The 26,806-nt window shown below is 40.0% G+C and overlaps 2 protein-coding genes across 2 annotated transcripts; both read right to left on the reverse strand.

Annotated features, from left to right (window-relative positions):
• Nucleotides 1–6,882: 6,882 nt before the first annotated feature.
• On the reverse strand, nt 6,883–9,873 carry GDF2 (growth differentiation factor 2). The gene is made up of 2 exons (XM_058810836.1): nt 9,531–9,873; nt 6,883–7,865 (listed from the first exon to the last, which is right to left on the reverse strand). The coding sequence occupies exons 1-2, from the start codon at nt 9,871–9,873 to the stop codon at nt 6,925–6,927; spliced, it is 1,284 nt and encodes a 427-aa protein (XP_058666819.1). The 3' UTR covers nt 6,883–6,924.
• A 5,608-nt stretch (nt 9,874–15,481) lies between these two features.
• On the reverse strand, nt 15,482–24,633 carry GDF10 (growth differentiation factor 10). Its single transcript, XM_058810765.1, has 3 exons — nt 24,336–24,633; nt 19,914–20,821; nt 15,482–15,673 (listed from the first exon to the last, which is right to left on the reverse strand). Exons 1-3 carry the CDS (start codon nt 24,631–24,633, stop codon nt 15,482–15,484), a joined length of 1,398 nt encoding a protein of 465 aa, XP_058666748.1.
• Between the last annotated feature and the right edge of the window lie 2,173 nt (nt 24,634–26,806).

Raw genomic sequence — 26,806 nt, forward strand, 5'->3', positions numbered from 1 at the left:
AGCTTATACCAGGAGATTCTTCACTGACTAAGTTGTATCAATATTTAATATTCTTTCAACAGTTGTTGACAATACATTGTCTTTGGTGTTTTTTAGTCAGAGCTGCAAAGGACTGTTCATACATTCTATGACACAGGGTTCCAAACAAGGAACTCCAGACATTTAGCACAGCTCATAAAATCCAAGGTAATGACAGCTTTTTAATTTCTGTGCTGAGAATTGCCAGCATTTTAAACAGGACTTTGAAACACATTTGCCTCAACATAATACAGCTAAATCTGAGATGACTTTAATCTTCACAATTTGCACTCAATTAGGATTTACTTGTAATACCGTTGGGTAACATATGGTCATGTCTGATGACAGCTCCCAGCCAATAGACTTCAGGCTCAACATACCAAAATAGAATGTGGGGGGTTGTTTTCTTCTGCTCACAATGTATTTGAGACCCTATTGTATTAAGAGTTTGAAAGAGGATCAGAATATGCAGCATGCAGGCTGTACCACTCTGAGCTCCAGTATGACATGACAAAGATATACAGGAACAGATTCCTGGCCTCAAATCTGAAATGATACTCTCTGTGCTGGAGGTAGCCACAAGAATAGACTCCGAAATCTGGGAAGAGCATGTTTCTGTACTCTGTCAAAATGTTGCTACATATGAATGCATGTGGAGGGAGGAGTCCAAAGATGGTCTGAGCCTGGCTGGATGCACTCTGTTGGTGTGTGAGTGTCCTGAATGAAGCCTGCCACTCACAGCTTTCAACTTTCTGTGCAAAGGGTGTCACAGATGTTAGACACAAGGTGCTAACAGTTACCTCATCTTACTCAGAATGTAACAGACATGGATGAATTGCCATGAAGACAATAGTCAGAAAGGAGACAAGAACAGAACTGCAATTGAGTATTTTTAATCAGTGTGGCAGATATTAGCTCTGCCTTCCATACCTAAATGAGGTCTATCTATCACTGCTTAACTCTTTACATGACAATTTTTCCATAGCATTTAAGGAAATATTTCCAGTTATGAACAATATTCTTCTCCAGTGAGGCTTTATATAGAGGTTAAATATCACAAAATGGCACTTTCCTGCCTGTGATTTCTATATAATATTATTGCAAGATAAGAAAAAATACTTTTCTATATTTTCCTGACATTTGTTTTGCTTTTATCACAGTCTATAAAGATTTTCATATCAGAAGTGCTGGAAATGGTAGCCGAGCTTCTTATGAAGCAAAAATACTGAGAAATATATACAGTATTGTGATTAGATAAGGCAAAACCCCACAGCTCAATTTATCTCTCAAGTTAAGCACATTTATTCTCATGTACTTTATTGCTGCCACATAAAAAAACCCCCAAAAACCAGCTTCATAATGTAAATGTAAAATTAAGAATTTTTTCCAATATGCACAATTTAAAATGCTAGGACAGTGGAAAAAATTATTTTTCCTCACTGGATTGGTTCAGTAATCTATTTCTATTGAAATTCTATATGAATATTCAGTATGGATTTCTGAATTCAATGTGACATGTAACTTTCACTGCTACCTTGGTAATTCTTTACAGATGGTGTTAGAAGTTAAGAATCCTTTCTGTGTGGTGTGAGTTCCTTAAGATTTGGAGAATGACTATTTGCTTACTCATTTTGAGGCACATATAGCTTAAATTTTTATCAAATATGTTGTTTAATGCAAGTCTGTTCATTGAACTCTGAATAACCAGATCCAAAATGTAACTCTACCATCTATTCTAATTTATAATATAATTCAAGCCAAAGTCTTATTTTGATTTTAGTTTTGAGCAGAACTAAATAGCTAAGGCCTAGTTTTAGCTTTTATAACTCATAAAACTTTATGATCCTTTAAAATCTGTCCACAAGTATTTCATTTTCTGACTTCCTGTGGGTATGAATTTCCCACATACTCTGAAAAGAGGTATTTTTTATCTGTCCCAGACTAGTCTGCTTGCAGAGTCTGCATTACTCAGATCACATGCTAAAATTCTTCCATAGGCACAAGATTAAATGTTTTGCTGTATAGTGTTTGCATTCCATATTCTGCTCCAGTATTCCCCATTTCCCGTGTGCAGCTGCTCCCACCATTCCCTCATCAGACTCATGCAGATATTTGGTCACTGACAAGCCGCAGTAGCAGGAGGCTCATCTGAAGGTGGCAGCAAGAACACCTTTTTCACTGGCAGAGATGCCAACAGGATAAAGGTGAAAGCTGGAATAAACTACTTTTGGTTTTAGTAAAGCCTTTAATGCAGCCATTTTTTCAAATTATATGTATGAATAAGAATTCATTTAAAGGTGATAGCTGGCTTCCAAATACTGAGAGGCAGAATTTATTAGCTCAAGCGCAGGACTATGCTAATGAAATATTTAATGCTTCCAGGACTTCAATAAGTATTTCTAGACAAACTTTCACTGCCTTTTATAGATGTACAAGTCTGGGTCAGTACAGCTTCATAGCTGTCTGTGACAGGCATGACTGGATTGCATAGGTATGGTCTGAGACTGTCTATTCTGTTCTGTTCTTGTACTGTTTGGTTCAAAGGAAAACTTGTTCCTGAGTAGGCTTTCTAGACCCCTCAGAAATAAAAAGAATTAATAATAACACCCTCAGATTCCTTTCTAATTCCTATGCTAAAAGAAGTAATGATAGATTTTTGTCCTAAGGTTTTTCAGTTTTTATGCCATACAAGCCTGTATAGCTTAAAATTGAAGTTGGAAGTTTTCTTTCACATTACTTAAATATGAAAATATTTCCATTTTATGATAATGAAAATAGCATTCTGAGTTGCTTAATGATTACATTCATAATAAGAAAAACTTAAATCCAAAATGTGTTAGATTTTGATTTTTTGTAAATATTCCCTTCCCTTCCCTTCCCTTCCCTTCCCTTCCCTTCCCTTCCCTTCCCTTCCCTTCCCTTCCCTTCCCTTCCCTTCCCTTCCCTTCCCTTCCCTTCCCTTCCCTTCCCTTCCCTTCCCTTCCCTTCCCTTCCCTTCCCTTCCCTTCCCTTCCCTTCCCTTCCCTTCCCTTCCCTTCCCTTCCCTTCCCTTCCCTTCCCTTCCCTTCCCTTCCCTTCCCCCCTGTTTTTACAGTGATCAAGAAAAAGAAAATAAAAAAGAGAATGAGAAGATGATTTATATATTTAATGTAAGATTGAGTGAAGGTAGAAAAAGGGAATTCCCATTTTGAAATCTCTCTAATTTCAGCCAGGAGCAGGTGGAGAGTCACCACAGTTTATGAAGCACAGCTGTGATAAACTCACATTGAATAGCTCCACTGAACAGATGAACTATTATATTCTAGATAAGTAGAAGATTCAGGAGGTCATCAAGAAAATGCATTTCAAATATGCAACCTGACCTAGTTCAGAAACATACTTTTGAACATGCAGTCCCTGAAAAATTGGTATATTACGTGTTTGCATTACATTTTCTGTATTCTCTGTGTCCTACATTTTTGATAGATTTCCATGTTCACTACACCAAGCAGAGTCAGCCAATCATAAACACTGAATATTAAATATCTATCAAGCCCTCCTATCCTGGGGTTATATTTGAAGCAGTGAGAGGTCCAGACACCCACAGCAGGCTTTGTTTGGTGGACATCAACAATGGCTGCCCCCAGACCGATCCTATTCCCACAGATGGGTCTGCCCCCAAACTGATCCCAATCCTGCAGATAGTTCTGCCCCCAAACTGATCTGATCCCACAGATGGTTCTGCCCCCAAACCGATCCCAATCCCACAGATGGTTCTAGCCCCAAACTGATCCCAATCCTGCAGATAGTTCTGCCCCCAAACTGATCTGATCCCACAGATGGTTCTGCCCCCAAACTGATCTGATCCCACAGATAGTTCTGCCCCCAAACTGATCTGATTCCCACAGAAGGTTCTGCCCCCAAACCGATCCCAATCCCACAGATGGTTCTGTCCCCAAACTGATCCCAATCCTGCAGATAGTTCTGCCCCCAAACTGATCTGATCCCACAGATGGTTCTGCTCAGGGTCTGAGGCTCCTGATGGCTCCTCCTGGCACTGCTGCCCCCCATGCTGATGTATGGCCCCTTGAGCTGTGCAGCTGTGACATCGGCCTTGTGTTTATGGTAAATGAATAAGTTTTCATTCTAACTGTGCATCTGCTGAACACTGCACAAGCCCCAACTTGCTCCTCAATAGCTGGTCAACATTCACAATCCAGTCATGAGGGAGGGCTTTCTCAGTGTCCAGTGGGGCCCAGCTTGAAGCAGGGGAAAGATGCTTACCTGTTCTTCACAGCCTGTGGACTCTCTAGAGCCATCATGACCACTTGGCTGACTTCTTGCATCCCAAAGCATTTGAAACTTGAGCGATCTCAAACAATTATTTAAAATTAAATGCGCAAAACTACATAAATCAAGCTGCTAAATGTAAAGCCAAACATCAATTTGACACGCACTTCAGCCATGCTGAAGGTAGCAGCAGCTGTAGTCACTACTGGGCTCTCATTTCATCTTGACCCTGTTCATTACCGTATGGAAAGATTCATGTTTCATTTTCCTACCATGCCAACCAAAATGTTAAGCAAGTGGGTGTATGATTGTTAAAGCTGGCTGGAAGCACAAGTGATTTTTTTCACTGAATATAAAAGCAACTTCTAGTCCAGTTTTGTGATGGGATCTGTAGGTCTTCTCTGGAATTCTGTGAGCATAGCTAGGAGCTGAGGTTTTGAGCCAAAAATGGTTTGGGGTATATTTTTTCCCATCCAAAGAAGGGAAATAAAGATCGATGTTTGTCTTCAGAATGTAACACCCCACACCCTCCCTTGATTCTTGAGAATTTCTCTCTGTGAAGGTTTTTCCCCTTCCCCATTTTTTTCATTTAATTATGGACAAAGTCCTGTATTCAGTGAAGTTAAAATATAACTAGGACCTTGTGTTTAGATGACTGGAGGGCACTTAGCTACAATTACATTGACATGAGGGTGAATAAGTCTTCTAATGTGATCAAACCAAGTGCATGTTTGGTTGTTTCTGTCACTTAAAAGTTTTGCAAAATGTCAGGAGCTTAGGAGAGAAGTACAAAATAGGGAGACAATACAGAGGGCTGTGGCAGGAGGAAGACATGACGATGACTGTAAGATGACAGAGGCCAGTGGCAAAAGGATTACTGCTGTGGGAAGTTTAAGAGGTCAATGGCATGCAGCTAGGGATGTATGGAGTTTGCATGGACCCAGATCCCAGATCTGATCCAATTGCAGACCATTTCTAAAGAAAAAGACTATAAATCAGTTCAAGAATTCTAGTGAATCGTGCTTTGTGCTCATGGTTTGTGATCTAACCAGCAGTTCTTGATAGAATTACAACTGCCCTGCTCACACTCACCTGCTATTTGCTCTGTATTAGGTTAACAATAGTAAAACTGTGTATTGGATTTCAAGCTGACCTGTTCAAGCCAAATGAATTTGTCTTGCCCACAGGCTGTCCTAATTCAAAACAGATGGATCAATTTAAATTCTCTTGCTTCCATACATTAGGGTAATGTTTAGATTTTTGCCTCATCAATATTCTTCACCTTTTTGAAGGGATGCAAGGTCTGTTAAGGATTTGGTCCAAAAGGGTTCTCAGGTAGATGTGTGTAAGGTGGTTAAGGAGTAGAAGTGAGGTGCACTATGGTGATGTTGTACAGAACTTACCCCTGTCACCTGCAACCAATTTAAGACAGTTTGTCCTTTTACAGGCACAACCTCCATTAGCATCAAAAGAAGTCTACTTTAATTGCAGGAAAGATGGTGTCCTTGTTTAGTGAAAATAAAACTGAAGTCAGAAGAATGATAGTATGATAGTATATTTCTCATACAGCAATGTAATAGGACATAGATAGATAGAAGTTTTCCATTTTTCCCAGACTTCTAAGGGGTGAGAGAATTTTGTATGCAAAATAGAGTTTATCCTAGGAAGAAATTTTTACAAAATCAGAACTTCATGCCAGACTCTGAACAACAAATTTAAGCCTCTAAATAAGCAGCCTAAGCTGAGCTTTTCAAAAGTGCTGAGCTCTGGCAACCCCCACTGCTCTTAGGATACAGCTTCTAAGGCTGGACATCATTTGACTGCATGTTCTTGCAAAGAAATACTAAGAATATGCAGTAGGTCAAAGTGCCTCCTTATCTTTGTGCGGCGATAAGGGCAGCTGCTCCTCCTAGGAAACAGTGTCTTGGAAGCGGAAGGCTGCACTTCTTATCATTCAAGTGTGTGCCATAAAGGGGTAAAAATAGGGCCATTGAGGATAAGAAAGCTGAGACTAAGGCACCTGCTACCCACAGAAGGAAACTTGGGAATGAAATAAGTGAGAGTCTCTTCTGTTTTGAATACTGCAAATCTTCACTTACAGGAACAAATAATTTGCCTGTAAAAGCCTCTGAGATTACTGATATGAGAAAAGGCTTCCTGGATTTAGATTCCTGACTTTATCATGCAGACAACATTCCATTTACTGAGTTGTACTGAAGCTGAAAAAGTCAGAGATGACTGAGAGAATTAGATTTTGAGAGCTGTTAAACATTTGCAGGACATTCTAAACTCCCACTGAAAGTCCTCTAGTTTGTGACCTAAATACAGTTGATTAAACAGAAAGTTTGAAATAAGGCATTGACATTGTATCACTGTCACCAGATAATGCATAGTTCATTGAATCTCACAACATTTTAATCCAGTATTCACTTTGCCATGATATATAATGCAGGCTATTTACAAAGATTGCCATTCTTTAAATGCCAATTTTCCCTTAAAACAAGCAGCAACAACAGCCAGCCCCATACCCTGCTCCAAACCTTGTTTGTAATGGTCTTCATTAGCATCACTATTGTACAGATTTACACAGGACAGAAAAAGGGCATGTTCCTATTTTTAGAGATTCAGCCTCGTATACTACCTGCAGCCACATTCTGCCACTTTCATCCCTTCATAGTTATATATCAAAGTGGGCACGCCAGCATCATCTTTATAAAGAATGGAGATTGAATCCAGTTTGGTTGGAACACAACAGGCCTTCGAGGCTTTTTTGGGATTTTGGAGATGCACCAGGGTTTGGACAATAGCATGTTTAGTTGGGGTGACGTTATCTGTCAGAGGGAAGAAGCAGCCTCCTTTACACTCGAAAGCCTCATAATCTTTTGGTGCAATGATCCAGGAATCCCAGCCAATCTCTTCAAAGTTCACATGGAGGGAAGTTCTCCTGCAGTGGTTGGCTCCAACACTTCTCTTGCTTCTGGAGGAATGTAGGTGGGATGCAGTGATGGCCTTTTCCTCTCCCTGCTGTTCCTCTTCAGATGAGGTGTTGTTCTTCCCTAGTTTCTTGAGCACGCTTTCCTGTTCGTGAGCAATCATCTCACGGAGCTCCACTTTGGTCTCCTTTGTCCCATTGCTGCGGTCATTGGAGAACACGATTAACAGGGGCAGGTTTTTGGCGTCAGGGGTAACACTGACATCCAGCTTCCCACAAGTAAAACCACTCAGAGATTTAGTCTCTATAACAACCTCTAGCTTATTTTTAGTCTCCAGTCTGTCTGCCCTGACCCATCTTTTCACAGCACTGGACACTTCGAACATCTTCCAACCACATTCCTGGATATTGTGGGAGACAAGGGAAGATTTGGTACTTTCTGGGTTTTCCCAGTGGCCATCATCTAGAATGTCATAAATTACCATGTTGCCTTCCAGCCTAGAGAGAGACCCAACTTCCCTGTGACAGGAGATATAAATTCTCAGTTCAGCTCTGGTGATTTCCTCATATTGTGGAATAGAGATGTTGAAGAACAAAATGTGTTTCTGAAATGGATTTTCTTCTGGTGAATCTAAAGAAACAACATCTGCAATAGGAGAATAAAATGTGGTTACAGTGCTTCTGACTGTCCAAGTAATTGATTTTAAAAGACTCAGGATATATTTTGGGGATAAAAAAAAGAGACCATTATACCATATAACACAGCATTTAAAAAAAAAGAAAAATTCTGTCTTCTGGCCAAGTTTCAAGGGCAGAGAGTAAAAAGAGGAAATGGAAGTCCCTGGTGTTGGTAGTATTTTACTATGATTGCGTAGCCAGGTGAGTGTGTGGAGGGAAGCATCAAGAGGCTGCCTAGAACAAACTGTGTATGATGGCGGGCAGTATTAAGTACATAAATAAGGTAAGTGCAGAGTTTTCAGATTTAGCAATTTGCTAAAGATCTTTTTTACACAAAGAATTTGTAAAAAACCCCAATGATTTCCTACTCTTTTGCTCTAATATACATGTATAAGTGTCTTTAAGAACTGGCTGTGCTAAGGCTTTTATTGTTGTCTTCAGAAAAGTATGAAAGCAGCTTAGACTGGGAGTTTGGGTAAATAGAAAAGTTTTTGAAAGTCCTGAATTGAAGCTCCAGTCTCTATCTGAACTGGGTCTTGGTGATAAACAGCCTTTCATGCCCAGATCGCAGACCTAGTCCAGGCTGGACTCCCTGAGTTTGTGTGAATTTGTTCACGTTTGTTTGTTGTCTGCAAATCTATGTGCAGTACCAGCAAGTCTGCCTTGGGAGGGGCAGATATTTGGCTGGAAGATCAGACTGGTAGTATTTAAAAGTCATCCCTGATGTCTATTTAATGCTCAATGTAAACTAACTGCTTAAGCATGACTGGGTTTTAGGGCAATTTTAATTGGTTGTTGCTGCCATTTCTTCAGATCATTTACCCTGTAAAGTTGTCAGAGGGGAGAGTGAGATATGGAAACTATCATCTAGGTCCTATTGTTGAGTTTTCTTTCTATTTCAGGACTAGGGACACTAATTTGGGAATTTGGAGTTCTCCGTAGTGCTGTTACCTCTGTATGTCTATTTTTCATATAAACAGAAACTTCATTTCTCCCTGCTTCATTTTGTAACAAGGATTGCACTGACTTCTAACTTTTTTACTGCCTGATGGATCTTTTAAAAGTTTATTTAATGTTAGATAGAAAGGGATCTTGAATTTTTTTTGTTGATATAAGCATGACTAACCATTTCCATATAAATCTCTGTCTAACCCAGAATTTTGGAGGAGCAGTGCTGGTCCTTGTTTGGATCCAGCAACAAATTTCCCAGCTGGTTGCCGTGGTTTTTAAATATGTACAGAGCCTACCAGAAAGAAAAGCTCTCTAGCACCAGTCTCAATTATAGGTGATCAAAAGTTTGCATGCTAACATAAAAATTCAGTTTGAAATATCTACGATTGAGAAACATGCTTCATGTAAACCTTGTTATTTGGTGCATCCTCTTAGCTCAAGCATTTGAGAAGAGAATATTGTACAGTGAAAATATCAAAGAAGAAAACTAAAGGTTACTTTTTTTTTAAAGATTGAAAGAAACTATATAGTAAGAATACAATACAAAATTTTAATGTTTAATTTCTAAAGAATCTGTGGAAGTTAGGAACTCAGTTTCTTCTGAATTTTAAAAGAATCTGACTATTTACTATTAATTTACTTCATTAAAAACTGTAGTCCACATATTGAGGACTTTTCCTACCTTCAGTACTGAAGCTCCTTACAATATTGGATGCAGGGATGGAGGACTTGTCTGCAGCATATCTGTTGTATAAATCAATCATGAACTGTGGTGGTTCTTCTTTGGTCTTTACTTGTGAGGGGACTCTTGACAAATTCAAACTCCTCAGTAAATCCATCTTCATATTCTCCAAGAAAGATTTAAAGTTGAAATGGGTCTCATCTTCTGCTTCCCCAGGATGAAAGTGTGCATCAGACTTTCCCATACCTGAAAGCCTGTCCCAGTCTTCCACAGGCTTGCCTCTTGTCAAACAAGCAATGATGTTGAAAACAGACAGCGCAGCTAATACTCCAAAACAACACATTTCTTCTACATTTACTTTCTGGTGGAGAGACAAGAGGACAAGGATATTTTAGCTGATTGCCAGTCTTGTTTCAATACTGACAGAGGAAAGAAGATGTAAGGCAAACAACTGGAATGCCCTTTGCAAATCACTTTCTGGTGTTCTTTTTGCAGTCTGCTTCAAACCCCAGCCTCTTGTCAGTTGTCAAGCAGATTGGTCATACACTTGTCCTTATCAGAGTCATTGATGCCATGCTTCAGCTTCTGTTATCTAGCACAGCTCTTAGTTAATGAAGATTCTGTAAACATCTGACAAACACATGTGGCTGGTGGGAAGGACATTGTATATTGTAAAGAATCCACATTTCACTTTAGGGTCATCTTTGCTTAATTACATTCTTCTATCATTTCCTTGCCAACACAGAGAGAAGCTTTCTTAGGGACGCAGAAGTTTACACTGTTTTCAGCAAGACTAGAAAATACAAACACAGAAAAAAATCATGCTATTAGCAAATAATATCTCACAAATAATTCATACAATCTCTTCACATATGATTGGAAAATGGCCCTTAGTTTGATGGAGACCTGTGATTCTGCAAGACATGATCTCATGAGATTACAAACAACCTTAAAACTTCTTTCCGTTTATCAGCCAAGGGCTATTGTTTGTACACAGTGAAATATCTGTTTTGTGTCAAGTTTGCTTCATGTTGTTTGAAGGCTTGTCCATTTTCATTCTTTTGGTGTATGGGAATTTAGGCTTGTTTTTATAGTATCTTATGTAATATAATTCATAGATTCATGATGGTCAATTCAGTCCAAGAACAACCAGTCATTTTTTAGCAACCTCAAAATGAAGACAGAACTAGGCTTTCCAAGACCACATGGAAAGTAAAAAGTCCTTTTGAAGATAGAGAAGGTTATCTCTGAAGAAGATATAGTGTGCATGAGAATAACAGGCCAAGGCAAATGAATTTCTCATGATGTAGAAGAAAAACCAGGTTTATTTATCTTAATCAATGTATTATGATTTAATCTAATGATATGTAATTGCTTTTTCTATGCTAATAATGCATCATTTTTTCTAAGAACTACTCAATTCATACTGTAGACATGCCAAAAAATCTGAAGAATATTGAGCTTTTACATCAATAAAAATCTCATTGTAAACATGTGGTCATATTTTACCTTTTTTGGCCATTTCTCTTGTTTTTTAGCAGTGGATTCACAGCATTAAAAGTGATCTGAGACTTCTGCAATGCTTCCTTATTGTCTGTTCAAGTGATAACTTGGATCCAAGATCCTTGTTAATTATGTACCTATGACAAAGTCAAAAAGGATTATTTGGCATTGATCCTGGTCTCTTGCATAACAAGACTTATATTTTCTCAGGGCCTTTGTGTTTCCTACCCATATACACAGTTAAATTGCTTGTGTTTGGATAAACATAACTTCTAAAGTGCCAACAGACTTTACCTGAACATGCCAAAGGATCAAAAATTTCTTCAATTTTTGTAGCTAAAATATTATCACCTACAGCTAAAAACCCCTTCATGCCATGTTCATAATTTCATTGTGCCTGACTTTACCTTCTAGTTAGGAATTCTTGTAACTTTCTGGCTGGTTTAAGGAGTCCCATAGCACTGACATTTTCCCCTTTCAAAGCGCTTGCACAGTGTAACCAAGTTACTTCTCAGTTTTCCTTTTGATAAACAGATTGTTCTTTTCAGTAACGAAAGACATTTTCTCTCCCCGTTTCATTTCTTTCTCTTTTGTTTCTCTTTCAGAATCTGAAGGTCTTCTTGACAAGGTGAAACCTAGGGCTATATTTAGTTTTCTAGTGGCAGAAATCACATATCCTTTGTTTATGTGGTTCACTGCTCCAGTGTGTATCTTTCCAAAGCTTTCACTGGCTGCCATTACATAGCATCATGCTGGGTGCTCAAACTGCATCACAAATCCAATACAGCCACACAATTTTTAAGGGTTGTGACTTTCAAGGGTGCAGTCTTACACTCAGTAGGAGCCCCTCCATTCCTTGTGACTAGGTACCTGAAGTTCTGTATCTGTCTACTTTAAAATTAATTTTAATTACATAGAGTGCAGCTAGATCAAATGATCTGTATAAACACCTCTCTCCTCCTGCAAATACTTTGGGGGTTGCTATATACAGACTCTAAGTTCATACAAAAAGGTGTCAAATACTGTCAGGCCAAGTGTCAGCTTTGCAGAAACTTTACAATGAACAGTTTAACTCAGTGGAAATACCTTTTGAAGCTGTTCTTTGAGGTTTGGCAGTGAGACATTTTTAAATTAATGTGATACACAAACACATTAATATTGTCTGGTGGTTTATTTGAATTATGCAGCCTTGGCAAGTGAATTGAATACTGCACAAAAACTAGGTACATTGTAGCTGTTGCTGTTACCTCTGGAAATCAAACAGTGGCCTGAAAGAATTAAATTGGATTTGTTTTAAAAAAAATGGGTTTTAACACTTTGCTGGCTAGTATCAGCTCTTTTAATGTTTTATTTCTCTTTACTCATACCATTTTCTTTTAGGGCTAGTCAGTGGAATTATCTTGACCTGTGTTTACCACTAGTAACTTTCTCTATAAACTTAAGCATTGAGCAGAATGGTTCATAGGATGTTCAAAGAAATAAAAAGATCTGTAGGAACCAAGACATCAGCATCCTCTGGCAGCAGCTGTCTGCATTTGTGCCATTTTAAATGCAAAGTTTCTCTTTCCAGAGGAAGATTGGACATCCAAGTTCCAAAGATCCAGAAAGGAGTAACTTAAACCACTAAAAGTGGTTGAAAGCCTTTTTGCTTCATTGAGAATTGACCAGTACAGCTAAACTCCAAATGAAATAACCTTTACTAATAGGAGATGTGTATGACTTATGTAGCAAGGGTATATTTTGAGAACAATCACACTTACAGGTATAATATATAGTTTTGCAAACAGAACTTTTAATGCAGTCTTAACCTCTTGGAGCTTTGTAGTGTCCTTCTGAGTGCAGCAGTAGCATTTTTCCTTATGTCCTATTGACCTTAGATCACAGTGTGGCATCTCTTGCCATAATAGCTTGCATCAGCACATCTTGGAAATAATGTTTTCATCCAAGGACTAATTCAAGATATAGCAAGTATTCCTTAAGGAAAACAAAATGCTACAGATGAGAATATAAGCACACTAAGTTAATATGTCAGGATTTTCATAGTGATGAATGGGAGCAAGACTAGAGCTACATAAAAAGGTAGATTTTCATAGAGAGCAGAAATAACATGGATTTAAGATACTTTGAAAAATGTTATGCTTATGGCTTTTCTGTAGGAATGATGACTTCCTGACAACTTTTGAATTTTTCTTTATATGTTAGCATTACTCTATTAATTGTAGTTGTGTTTCTCATGATTTATAAAACCACAAGATTGTAAATTTTTTAAGGGAGATCTCTAAAAGCGACACTATACAAAGGTTTTTTCCCAGCAGTTCTAGTGTAAATTACTGTAGTAATTTACAAAGTAAAAAAGTACTTTGGGAGAAGAACTGCAAACTTGATCAGTGATCTTTTTTTAGGCATAACTGGCAGTCACTACAGGGCACCATTTGTACTTCTTAGTCAGAGCTTCCTAGGAAGAATCAGCAAGAACTGCTATCAGAGTAACCTTGCAAAGCCTCCCATGCATGCTGAATCTTGCTTTTACGTATGTTAGCAGGAAGTACCACATTTACACACCTGTTGTCTGAGAAACTGCACCACCTGAGCACAGAAAACTGGTGGCAGAAGATACCCAGAACCTTAGTAGGATAGGAGCCTTCCAGGTATTTGTTCATCAGAGGTGTGTTTAGTATCCTCCCCTTAAAAAAAGCAGCTCCTACTAGAAGAAGGTAGTGCCTAAGGTTAGAGTGTTTCTTGAGGAGGAAGCACTCCATATCATAATTTGTGCTCCCTTACTTCCACTCCTGGTCTCTTTATGCTATCTTATGCAGGTGAGTGAAAATGAAGTATGTGGCAAGTGTGTCCTAGAACACTCAGAGGATTGACAGACACCACCATGGGAACACCAGGTCTTAAAAGACTGCTGTAGTTAAAAGGCCACCATAAATGTATCAACAGGGGATTGTGTAGGAGTTAGAGGGATGCAGAGACTTTATTTCTATAAAGACTTCCGATGGAATCACTGCCAAATGTTTCCCATTTTGATGTTCATTGTTTGAAAAGAAAGTTAATGAAAGTTCTGGAAGGAGTTCAGAAGAGAGCTGTGAGAAATTGTTTTAAGGCTTAGAATAAGAAATCAATCTATTTAAATCTTAGCCAAAATGTAACTTGACCCTACTCTCTATACTAAAAATACACAGTGAAAGTATTTTGGATAATAGATAAAAGGGATCTAATGAAATAGGTTACAGTAAGATCCATTGAATTGAAGCTCAAGCTCATCAAATTCAGTCTAGGATTAAGCCACTGCATATGAACAAAGAGCACTAACTTTTGGAACAACTACTTGTAGTCCAGTAGAGATATTCTATCACATGAAATCTTTAAAGCCAAAATTATGCATGTTTTTCAAAGATATTCCCAAGCTTGAAACAGAAGTTCCATAATGCATGGTGCAGAAGCTGCTGAGCAAGGTTCTTTGATCTGTGCTATGCAGGAGGTCGGTCTGGATGATTGCGGTATTTCCTTCTGTCTTTAATCTATTGAAGTGCATTATGACAAGCTTAACATGTATTTACAAATTTCCATCTAATTAACAGAATGTAGGAGAGTGCGTTTATAGAAAAACAATCAAATATGTTTAGATACTACTGTACCTTTAATTTATTAGCTTTTGTTAAAAGCATGAAACAATCTAGAGGATATAAAGAATAATTTACAAAAATATAAATCTTGGTTATTTTATTTTAGTATTTCAACATATTACTATACTGTATGTGTTATTCAGACAATATGTTTAACAACCTGAAATTATCCAGCAAACCAAAATTGTAGGATATTACATGTCTTTTGTAGAACAAATTATATATTAAGGAAGGATAACCAAAAATGACTATATTAACACAATGTTTATATGAAAACTTATGCAGTGAACTATACTTGCATCCTGAAGAAAATGTACATTTTAAGCCCTTTATTACAGCATTTCTCAGTATAAATATGCATATTAAGAGTATGAGTATTTTAGGCAAAAACTTTTGATTTGTGTACAAAAGTGATATTCTAAAATAAGCCTGCCTTTGCAAGTTCACTTCCCATCTTCTTGGTTAACTGAAGAGATAAAATAGTCAGAAAATAACATATAAAAACATATTTTAGTCCTTTGATTATGGAAAACTTTACACTTAAATTTCTTTCTAAACACCAGGTATCTTGGCTAGGTGGGTTAGGAAGGTATCTGAAGTACTGAATTCCTGGAAGATGGATATGAAAGACAAATGATGACAGTACACCATCCTTCAAGGCAAACACGTGCATTGTTTTAGTCTTTCCGTGTGCTTTCTGTAGAGGAATTGGAGACTTTCATTGCTTCATCAACACAAGTGGATTCATTTCTCCTTTACAACTTCCCAGAGCAGTCAGGCAGGATTTGTAGGCCTCGCTAAAGGTGTGTTTGTACGAACTTATCGGCAGGCACAAGTTTCAACTGACATATTGGGATACACCTTTAAAACAACATTTTTGTTCTCATCTAAGAACAGGACACTGAGTGAGCTCATTTTGTCAGGAACACAGCAGGGTTCTGGGATGCCAGGAATGATTCCTACGGCTTTTACGATGCTCTGAATTGTAGCATGATTTGATGGCCGGACAATCTAGAACAGAGAAGGAAACAGTTACATCTTCACTTATAAGCAGTTACTTTCCTAGGTGGACTTGGTTTAAGCAATCAGTTTCCTATGTGAACTTGGAAAATCACAACAATTATGCAGTTTTTTGTTTCTCAATAAAGCACATACCTCATTGTTTGAGTTACAGGGCCATGAGCCAGTCCCTCACACTTCCAGCTTTCCTGAGCTGGATGTATCCAACAGATATTTGGTGTTCCTTAGGCTACCTTCATAAATACCAGAGGAGGGCACTGGTGGCACAGCCAGCAGCCAGAGGTCTGAAGAAAAATGTCTCTGAATGTACCTGCTACATGCTGGAGGCAGACATGCAGAAGAAGAAGCCTAAACTGGGGCATGGTTCTCAGTTGCTAGATGCTATATTTTGTTTTCTTAACCTCTTGTCTGACTTAGAAAATTTGCTACAGTAAGTATTTCCAAAATAACTATCCCTATGTTCCAATAGAATTTTTTCTCATGTATGCTAACCTGAAATTAGTTACTTTTTCCTGGAGTGATCACTCTCTTTTCAAAGAGCAGAGCACTCCAGAAGTAGTGTACACAGGCGAGAGTACAGAATAATCAAGCCCCCTGACAGGGCCTTTCTGATCATAATTGCACGACAAATAGTTAATATCTGTGGTCTTTGTGTCCCTCTGCCTTCATCACCAGGCTTTTTTAAAAGGAAAAAGGCTGGGAGGCTGGGAAAAATATGAAGTGAGGATTCACAGCAGCTTTACATCTATAACCTGTTTGGGGTTATAGCCACAAAAACCATGGTTTTCCATTTCAACATGAAAAATTATGCAGACCATGGATAGAACAAAGGAGGTGTTTTTAGGATAATTCAGTTTTGAAACATTTGCATTAAGTGTAATATATCAGCAAATCAAAGGCGTTCAGATCTTCCTTAATGAAGTCATTATAAGGAGTAACTATGAAATCTGTCCTTGACCCTTCAAGACAGTGTCCCTATGGCCAAGTCCCAACAAGTGACCAATCCTGCACAGCGCCTTTCTGTAATTAGCATGTTAGCATAATTAGCAACAGCTTGCCCTCTCTTGCTCTCCTTCATCTTTAGATTTCAAAGCTGTCCACAGACAAGCAGCAGTGAGGTGGTCTCAGCTGCTGTGTGAAGTAGAAATCAGTTTCTACACATGTTGGTCATGTCAGCATATGCGGACTGCAAGAGAGAAACAGGAGATTTGAGTGTTTAAGCAACTGCAGAGTATAGAAATTCAAAGAATCAGAGCTTCTAAAATTAAGTTCTTAATTTAGCCTTTATTAAAAACCTCCTGAACTGTTCCTAGCACCTGTGTTATTTTATGTTGTTATTTAAAACTGCCACAGATCACAATGTGCTACTGAAACAGCATTTATTGTCCCCATTATAGCCACCACTGCCCTCATGGCCAGTTACTGACTTAGAGGATTCCTGGCTATGAACCTGAAGAAGATCCTACAAGGATCTTCTCCCACGGTGCAGCCTCTAATATCTTCAAGGAACAAAGACATGTGAACACAGTCTATCTAGACTGAGCAGCTGTTTCCCAAGACAACAACACTAATTATGTTTTAAATGCCTGAATGTGGATATGCTATGCAGAAAAGTGCTTAGAAAGGAAAATGCTTATGATAGAGCAGTACTCTGTATGGACTCTGGCTGCCTGAGCCCTAAATCCACAGCAGAGCCAGACAGCACACCCACCCCACATCCAGCCAGGCTCTGAATTTTTCCAGCCCTTCTGGAAACCTGGCATCAGTGCTCAGTGATCATGGGCTAGGCTTCACATTTAATTTTGTCCCCATGTGCTAAAGTAGAAAGCTTGAAATAATTAGTTGAATGCCCAGTAATAATGACACTGAGGAAGTGCTAATGTTTTAAATGATGGCTGCTAAGTTATATACAACACACCAGGTTCTATGACATGCAGGACTGGAATTTATTTGGTGACTGCAGCACTGCAGCCAGCCATACATATAACCTAGTGCCCCTCCTCACAGTTCAGGGAATAGTAAATGAACTTACTATGAGAAGATTTGTACCTATTTGTACCTAGCTGTTGAGTATATATCTAAATCAAGACTTGCAATTATTAAAGTGGATCTGCACAATGATGTACTGATACTAAAGAAAAAAAAATTAAACCTACAATGTGATGATACCCAACATGCCAGGTATGTAATTCTATCTCCACAGTTCTAAAAGGGTACTTTGGAAATAAGATGTCTGTTGTCCATCATAGGTTGACTGTGCAGACCAAGTCTTTATGAATAGCTTTAATCAGGCCTTTGGTACTCTCCTGACTTACAGCATATGTGAAAGAACAAATGTTTTCCTCAGTAATATAGAGCAATTCTCATGCTCTGAACTGAATCTTCATCCATGCTGGCATCCTCTCTTTCTTCCTTTTGAAACAGTTGTTAAAAAAAGCTACAGCTTTCAATCTGCTTCTTTTTTTCCTCTGTTTAAAATACAAAGCTAACAAGTAGTAGACCTCTTTCAAAGCAAACTCAATCAATGAATGTGAACGATTTAGTTTCTCTGGTGTTTGTGTTTGGTTTTGTTTTGGGGGGGGTGGATGTTTTGGGGTTTTTTTTTAGTTGTTTTTTTTTCCTTATTTCGGTTTTTGGGCACCAAGATATTAGTGAAAGGAAATAATTATAATATATCAAGTAATTGCTTATATTTCTAGATAAGATATTAAGTTAGGGAGCAATATAAGCTTATTTAACTATTCAAGCTAGAAACGGATCCTTTCTCTTTTGGCCCTACCAACTTTTGTGTAATGCCGTTTTGCTCACAAGAAGCCAGACGTGCTAAATGCATCTTTTTTGAAGGGTGGAGTTGTTGTTTGGTTGGGGATTTTTTATTTCTTGGGTTTATGTTGTTGTGTGTGAATAGTGGATTAGACTGTGAGTCTATGGCAAAGGACCCATATTCCCAGACTGTCTTTTGTTCTGGGTAAGTTAAGTGGTGATTTTGTTGCATGATCAATTTGTGTTACAACAACAAAGTAAAGTTGTATGTGAGTCTGTGCAAGCTTTAATTTTTGCCAGATCATGTGTTGATTTATATACACCTGGCTCATCATTGGCCAGCTATACAAGAACACGTGGTCTGATTTGTACACCCTACCATGAAATCTGGATTTCCACTCTTCCTGGACTTAAAACTAGCCTACATATCTACTCTTCCTGGAATTAGACTACTTGTTTCAACACAAACATACATCAATCTCCCTGGATGTAAAGTAGGGCAGATTCCTGTCTCAGAGCCTTGAAATTCTGTGCTGTACATCACTATTCTTTGTTTATGTGCCAAATGACCACATACAAAAATGTCAGTCGAACAAATAATCAGGCCATTTGTAGGCAGAATTGCAAAATAATTACAGTTTCTAAATATGCAGGTTATGCAGCACTTCAGATCATCCCCTCTACCTTTACTTGAAAGCCTTATAAAATCCTAAAAGTTCTTGTCCAGCATAGGATTACCAGCCTTTCTACTTCTTGCCATAGAGCAGAGTGGGAGTGAGAGAAATGTTTACCTCTCCACTGGCAAATTTCACACTGCTTCTATAGGAGGAATTCAGTACGCTTACTTTAGAGTGCTAGAGCCAATTTTGTGGCACTTCTAGAGACATAAGGTAAATCAACATTTTTGTTCCGGAAGGATTATCTAACATTTTTAGAATTTAGATACACAAATATAATCTTAAACAGTATTATTGTTTTCAAAAATGACAAGCAGTTTCCTAAAGTTAAAAATACTTCAGTGTAACTACTCTTTATTTTTCTTTTGAAGTGTTACAAGTGGAATCCAGAAATATGCTGATAGAGTAGCTTGTTTTAATATTAGCATATAATATTTCATACTTCTGTCACTACGATAAAGTATTTGGATGATTTAGTGTGTATAACCATATTTTCATAAGCTACAAAAGTCTTTATGCTATGGTTTCAAGATGTAAGATGAGAAATGATAAGATGAACCTGAAGGTTTTTTCCTACTCTTCAGATTGCATTTGAAGGGAAGTGGCAATCTTTTTGTACTCTGATGGTTAAGTTGATGGAAAAAATATTGTTTAAATTCTTCAGGTCAAGGCAACAAAACACAACGAAAAAAGGTAAAAATCTAAAGGAAATTCCAATTAAAGAAGTACTTGGATAAGCAGAGCAGTAGGCCTACTGTTTACAAGCTAACAAGAATAAAAAGGCATACTACCTTGGGCATTGGAAATTCACATGCACCTGAACAGTAGTAAGCATCAAATGATTTGGGAGATATGATCCATTCATTCCAGCCAATATCAGCAAAGTCAACTTTCATGTATCTTCTTGAACAAATCCTTGGCTCATTCCATTGTTTTCGCCTTGCTTTCTTCATCGTTTTCTCATCAAAATTTAGCACCTGAGACTTTTTAAGTGTTTCTGTATTTTCTTGCCCTTTTCTCCTTCGATCTTTGCGTGAGGCTTTTGGTTTCAAGGATCTGTAGGCATTCTCCCATATGTCATGTTTGTTGTATTTATTGTTGCTATAATCTACTTCTGGCAACTCATTGTTCTGAATAGAGCTGGCGAGGTACGTATCCCTCCTAACTCGAGTGTCAGTAGAAGCATTAGGGGACAGATTTGGGTCCCCGTCATTGGGAGGGAATGGATCATAACGCTGTAGGGTGCCTGCCACACTGTTAGGTTCAGAGATTGCAAGATCATTGGCATAAACTAGTATGTAAGGTAAATGGCTGGCAACTTGCTCGGGGAAGCCCTGGTGCTTCTCCCCAGAATCAAGCTCAGCACAGAGAATGAGCTCTCCAACTCGTTTTGATTCTTTTACAATGTGTGAAATGTCCTTTGCGTGCCAAGCCCCTCGCCTTTGAAGAAGCACAGTGATGTTCCCTTTCACCAGTCCATAGGCAGAATTCTGGTGAATGCTTTGGAACATCAGGTTGAGCCGTAGGAGTGGAGGCAGGTGAAGGAGGCGGCAGGATGAGTTCTTGGACCGTTTACAAAACACCTCCCGGTGCCGAGGGTGTTTGTCAGCATAGAAGTGAAAAGTGGCAGCAAGGATCATTTCTGAATCCTGCATGGATGTCAGATTGAAGCAGTACAAGGGCTTCTGGGCCAAGAATTCTGTAAGAGAGCAAGGAAAACATGGATGTATATATGAGACCAAAAACGGCAGTCAAATCTTATTTCCATTTAAGTGAATTAACAAATTTTGCTTTTCACTTACATCAAATAATTTAGTATAGTGAGCTTGCCACTTCAGCTTAGAACTATGGTGAATAAGAGGAGGAAAACAACTTAGCTATTTAATAACAATATTACAATAGCATTGAGAGTGTCCACACATTGGGCATCTTTTGTACACATGAGGGATAAAATTCTTCCCAGAGATTTTTAGTTGCAGACTGCCTTTCATTCTAGGCAGACAAGAAAAGCAATCCTTGATTGATTTCATTCATAACAAAGGCTCAGAGAAGCTGTCAAATTCACCTGCAGCAGGGCTCAGAGAAATACCTTGCTGAAACCAGTACTAGCAGAAACCAGGTTTACAGTTAATATTCAAGATTATCTAATCTAAAGCTGACTGCAGACTCCTGAAAGATGTCTGGGTCCCAACTCTGTGGGCAACAGCTCATCATCTGTAAGTAGTGCACATGAGACATTTCGTAAGGGGCCTGGCATTAAGCAGTGTGACACATTTTGGGGGTCATTACTCCTCTGAGCAATCCTCCTTTCCAGTACACATCGTGTAGGAGCTTTGTTTAAAGCACTCTAAAACACACTTGGTTTCTAAGGCTTGTGTTGAGATCTGCGTGAAGTTAGTGACAAATGCTATTGAACAGGAGCTGACTCTTAGAATTCAAACTCCATTTGAAACAGCTTCTTTTTAGCTAGTTGAACAGTTTGTGCTCAGCTTACATGTTTACTCTCATTTACAGTAAGACAAGCAATTTTACACTGATAACTGCTCATACCATGTTTATTTAAACAGTAGAAACTGCTCTTAGTGTGTTAAAATATAACCCCATCCCAACATAAAAAGATGATGCCTTAATAGTCTATCATTGTGAAAAGTTGCCTTTGTTTTTCACTAGCTCAACAGTATGTAGGAAGGTGGTAGCAGAACCAAGAAGTGATTCCTGTTCTCCCAAGCTCACACCACTACTTAGTGGTGCATCAAAGGATTACAGTCTGTAAATTTGCAACTTTAATTAAACCAAGTGGACCAACCCTTTGGCAGCCCTGTTTGACATACCTGAAAATTCTCTGGCAGAAGGAAGTAAAAAACCATCCCAAACCAAACAAAACCCAACAAATGCAACAGCCAGGCTTCCCAGAAACATTTAGTTTTGTTTTTCGATGCACTACAGATGATGAGCCACAGAAATTTTGGCAACAACAGAAAGGCAGTACTCTTAACTGCCACCTGTTGGAACATTCTTTCTTTAAAACAGTTTCATTACAAAGAAGGAAATGAATAATGCTACACCTTACTAAATTGGTGGTTGCTGTCTCCCGGTTAGGGCTGCATAGAGCCATGATTTGGACTAAAAGAACAGTAGATTAGGATGATCAAATCCACATAGGCAATTTTGGAGTACAAATGCTCAAGTTCAAATGTTCAAATGCAGTTTCCAACTACACCATCTATATTTTGCTCCTGGTACAGTGAAGTGGAACAGCTTGCACTGATGTGATAACAGCCTATTTGGTTCTGTCAGTTCAGGCAGGACAGGACTCCTATTTGCAAGCTTTTAGGCAACACTAGTCATATGTATAGGTGCTCATACTATGAAAAAACTTAAGGGTTTAGATTTTATTCAAGTCTTTGAAGCACAGAAATTTCACAAGGCTAATATATGATTTCTCAGGCCAAGGAAGAGAGTAATTATAATACTTCCTGTAGAACACGAGGCTTTATTATTGCATGTTCATTTCAGAAGGCATATGCTTCTAAGAAGACGTCTATCTACTGGCTCTCTCTACCTGGGTTGTGTACAGTTGAATTTTTAAATATTTCTTTTAGTAGTAAAATGCACCATCAGCTCTGTAGTTACTGCTGTGAAGCACAAGCATTGTTGGGACAAAGACTTTTCAAACACCACTGTCTCAGGGTTTCAGAAGGGAAGGCAACTTTGGGCTTCTGCCTTGCTTGCACGATCAGACAAATGAGCGAAATAATATTGATTTGTATTTGGTCAGCACAGTCTACCTGTGGGTAGAAAATGCTGATATTTTAGTTTTTTAAAACAGAATTACAGCTTAGACTACTTTGATGCAAGTAGTGTGTGCATCAGATTATTTGAAAAATTAAGAAAAAGAATATAGTGCAATTATTGCCTTGTCCCCAAATCCCTCTTGTAGTCCAGGGCCTTATTTGGGTGACACCCAGTATTAGCTGCTCAGTTCACAGAAAAACTTAAGTGTTAACAGGAGGTCATGGAAAACCATCCACAGTGGAAGCTCCTTCCTAACCCCTACTATAGCAACTAATAATGATCTGGAGCATGAAAATTTATTTTTCTCCTAAGTGTCTGCAATTGCTTTACATAATAACTCTTTGATTTTTAGACATTTTCATTAGCAGCTTACTCTTCCCTGGAGTTTCCGCCTTCTTGAATATGATTGCTTTTTGGTACTACAGTTGACATAGGATAGAAATTAAGTTGAGGTGAACAAGAGAACATTAATTATTGTGCAATATTATAGTAAGCATTCCCTAAACCACTGTATGCTGCATTGTACTCTATGTGCAATAGACTTAAGTGGAGGAGAAATAGATTAATGCAAAATTTGCTTTTGTGAGTTTCAATCCATCTGACTTGTCTAAATAGAATAATGAATGCTTCTGACAAAGTAGTAACAGCTAGATTCTGGAAACTCATGCAGTTCTTATTTTAAGAACTAAGATCTTAGTTACAGTCTGTAAGTGTCAACCAAAGAAGGAAGATGTTTTCCAGAAAAGAGTTTGCGTTTCCTTGGCAAAGGATAACAAATGCATGGACTATCAACTAGGCAAACATCCTTTTTATTATTTGACGTGATATTGGGATAATGAAAGTCTAGTAATGAAAGTGTAGGAAGGAGAAACAATACGTATGTTTCTCCACCCTTATAATCAAGCCAAGTAAAACGGGGGAGAGCGACGTCAGGTATCTGTCTTGTCAGGCTTAGGCAGCGCAAGGAATTTAAGATGCCGAGCAATTTTCGGCGGTCCTGTAGGCGGCACTCTTCCTAGCAGGAACTTCTGAGGCTGCCCGAGGAGCCGGGGAGAGGACCAGTGCCTGGAGCACTCGCTACGAGGCTTATGCTCCGAGTATTTCTGAGCAGATCTTTCGGCCCAGTGCGATGTGCGCTGGGAACGGCGCTTCTTTTGCCGCTGGTTTGCATCCACAGCAACGGAGACTTTCCCAGGGGAGGTGCTCTCCGGGAAGGGAAGGGAGCCAGGGAAGGTGGGAAGCCTCGCAAAGCGAGGGGCGACACCCTGTCCGTCCTTGCAGGTAGCAAGGGAGCCCCAGCATTCACCCAGAGCGACACCGCCCGCAGTTAGTGACAACCTCGACGCAAACCCGTCACTTTAAAGCGAAAGAGGAGCGAGGGGGCTCCGGCGGTGTCCCCCGCGCCCGGCCCGTCTTACCCGGCCTGGCTTTGAAGCTGCGGACCGTGTTGCCGTCGCCGGGCCGGCTCCCTTCCCGGTTGTACTTCTCGTAGAGCTTAAGCATGTGGACAGCTACCATGTCCTGAGCGATGCTGCCCAGCCCAGGGGGCGGCGGAGAGCCGCGCCGGGGGTCGCGGCCGGGGGCGGACGAGGCCGGGCCGGCCGGCGGCTGGACGGGGCAGGCGGGCGGGCTGCCGGCGCCCTCCCCCTCAGGCGAGCGGCAGCCCCCATGGCCCAGGGCCCACAGCAGGAGGCAGCAGGTCAGGCGGGCGGCCATCGGGGGATGCTGCGGGCGGCTGGCCGGGCGCGGAGCGGAGGCGGCTGGGTCGCTGCCTGCGTCTGGGTCTCCCGGTTGGCCCTGCCGCACCGGGGCGAGGGGGCGGCGGGACCAGGGAGGAGGAGGGAGGGTGGGGGCGGCCCCCCCCCGCCGCTGATGCCGCCTCCGCCGGGCCAATCCCCGGGCCCGGGGGCGAGGAGCTGCGGGCCGGGGGCGGCGGAGCGGGGGCAGCTCCAGCGCTCCGGGTGCGGGGGGCTGCGGGAGGGGACGCTGCCTTTCTCCGACGTGGGGCTTCCCCGCTCCTTACAGCGTAGCGGGAAAAGGACCTAAATTAATTAGCGGCCAGCTGCTGATGAGAGACACATGTCACCGCCGCCGCTGCGGCATGGGGCGCTGCGGCAGGACGGCACCTTGGCTGCTTGCGCCGGCCGGGAGGCAGGGGGGATGGACAATAATTTCTGAAAGATAGAAGCGATAGATAGCAATCAGGGCGGGCCGGCGGTGAGGGCACGGAAGGGTGAGTGGGAGGCAGGGGCAGCGGCAGCATGACACGGGAAGGGTGTGATATACGTGCCGAAAGTGTAAGAGTCGTTGCTGTTTCCCCTTTGCTGGCAGAACTGACAGTGCTGTCTTGTGAAGCCAACGCTGTGAATAGTGTTTATTTCAAGGACCCCTGAGAAAAGAGAAGCCCCCGTGGGTCCGTACTCTGGAAGAGCCAGTGTGAGCTAGCCGGGAGTGCAGCAAGGGTCACCGATAATTCCCAGCAGATACTTAAATGGTCGGGGTTAAAGGGGCTGTGCATGGGTAAACTTTCGTCATTGGACTGTTTCTATGTGTGGTTTGAAGGAGGAGAATACTGGTGTGAATTTCTGAAGGATTTACATGGCTTAGGTCGGAGGGGGTTGATTTCAAAGTGAATGGTGCGTGTTGCACTTATTCTTCATGTGACACAGGTAGTTCTGAATCATAGTCATCCAGCGGGTGTAAATGCTGGTGTAATGAATAGCAGTTTTAAAGACAACCTGTAAGGAGAGGGGTATATTTTAAGGGAATTTTAAATTTCCGCCTTCTTTTTAAAACCTTTATCTCTAGTAGCCAAGACAGTTACTTTTCTTGGAGATTATACAAAGCAATAATTGAAAAATTGTTGGGAAAAGCTACTGTTGCTGTGTATAACACAACTCTTTTGTGCTTTTGTCTCTTAACCTTGGAGTGTCAAGTCTGAGCAGATACCATTGAAAGCCTCTGAACCACAAGTTTGTAGTTTTTGGATCATAGCAAAGAAAGGTTTGATTCATTTTTAAAATTAGCACCAGGCCTCATTGCTCTGTGCCCTTTGAATGTGTGAAACAAACAATTTGCAAATACAAATTTGCCCAAATGTACATTGCTAAAGTATCAAACCTCCTATTAATTAATCTTTGCTTATAAGTAAGCCAAACTACCCTTTGATGCTTTTTTTTTTCTCCATGGTAGCATGCTCATGACCTCCACTGGGGGTGTGAGCGAACCTTTTGTTGTTTGTGGTTTTTGTCTGTACTGTTTCTATACAATCAAGGTCCTGTGAAAAGGAGGAAGAGGCAGCAGGAGGTAGAAACAAGCTGGGCTATTTTGGACCAATGTCCCATTAAAATGTTCTCCCTCTCCTTAACTCACTCCAAACTTCTATTCAGGCATACACTTTGTATCAGTCTTTAACCTGCACTAAAACCTGTAGGACACTGATACTTTGACATTGTTGGGAAAGAATTGAAGAATCAACCAGGGATGGCTAATATTTCTTGCCTTATTTTATTGCAGAACAGCAGGAATTCAAAGTCTTTAAAGCTCTGGTACTTTGACTCTTTTATGCAGCTGAGATGATGAAATAAAAATGTGTTTGGTAAAGGAATTCAAATTAGCACTGGGTCACATAATTCCCCTGTTCTGAATATGGCCAATCAATGGCATCTCTAAGGCATCTAGAGGCAAGAGCTATGCAATTTCTGCTCATGCAGAATAATATTCCTAGCGTGGAAATTTCTGCTAATTAAAGCTCTTGCCAAGTAGAGTCTTTTTTCTTTTTTCTTTTTCTTTTTTCTTTTCTTCTTCCCTTCTTAAATAGCTTAAGTCAAAGCTTTGCAATCCAGGACTTGGAGAAAGTCTCCTTATAGTTAGAACAGTGCATTCAAGA

The sequence above is a fragment of the Ammospiza caudacuta genome, chromosome 9, assembly GCF_027887145.1.
Source record: "Ammospiza caudacuta isolate bAmmCau1 chromosome 9, bAmmCau1.pri, whole genome shotgun sequence".
NCBI classification, from domain to species: Eukaryota; Metazoa; Chordata; class Aves; order Passeriformes; family Passerellidae; genus Ammospiza; species Ammospiza caudacuta.

Excerpts from the sequence above, each read along its gene's own strand:
- GDF2 (XM_058810836.1), bottom strand. The coding sequence starts at position 9,873 with ATGTGTTGTTTTGGAGTATTAGCTGCGCTGTCTGTTTTCAACATCATT. Across the intron at positions 7,866-9,530 it reads AAGGAGCTTCAGTACTGAAG|ATGTTGTTTCTTTAGATTCA; the intron begins GTAGGAAAAGTC and ends CTCCTATTGCAG.
- GDF10 (XM_058810765.1), bottom strand. The coding sequence starts at position 24,633 with ATGGCCGCCCGCCTGACCTGCTGCCTCCTGCTGTGGGCCCTGGGCCAT. Across the intron at positions 20,822-24,335 it reads CAGCTTCAAAGCCAGGCCGG|AATTCTTGGCCCAGAAGCCC; the intron begins GTAAGACGGGCC and ends GCTCTCTTACAG. Across the intron at positions 15,674-19,913 it reads GTGAATTTCCAATGCCCAAG|ATTGTCCGGCCATCAAATCA; the intron begins GTAGTATGCCTT and ends TCTCTGTTCTAG.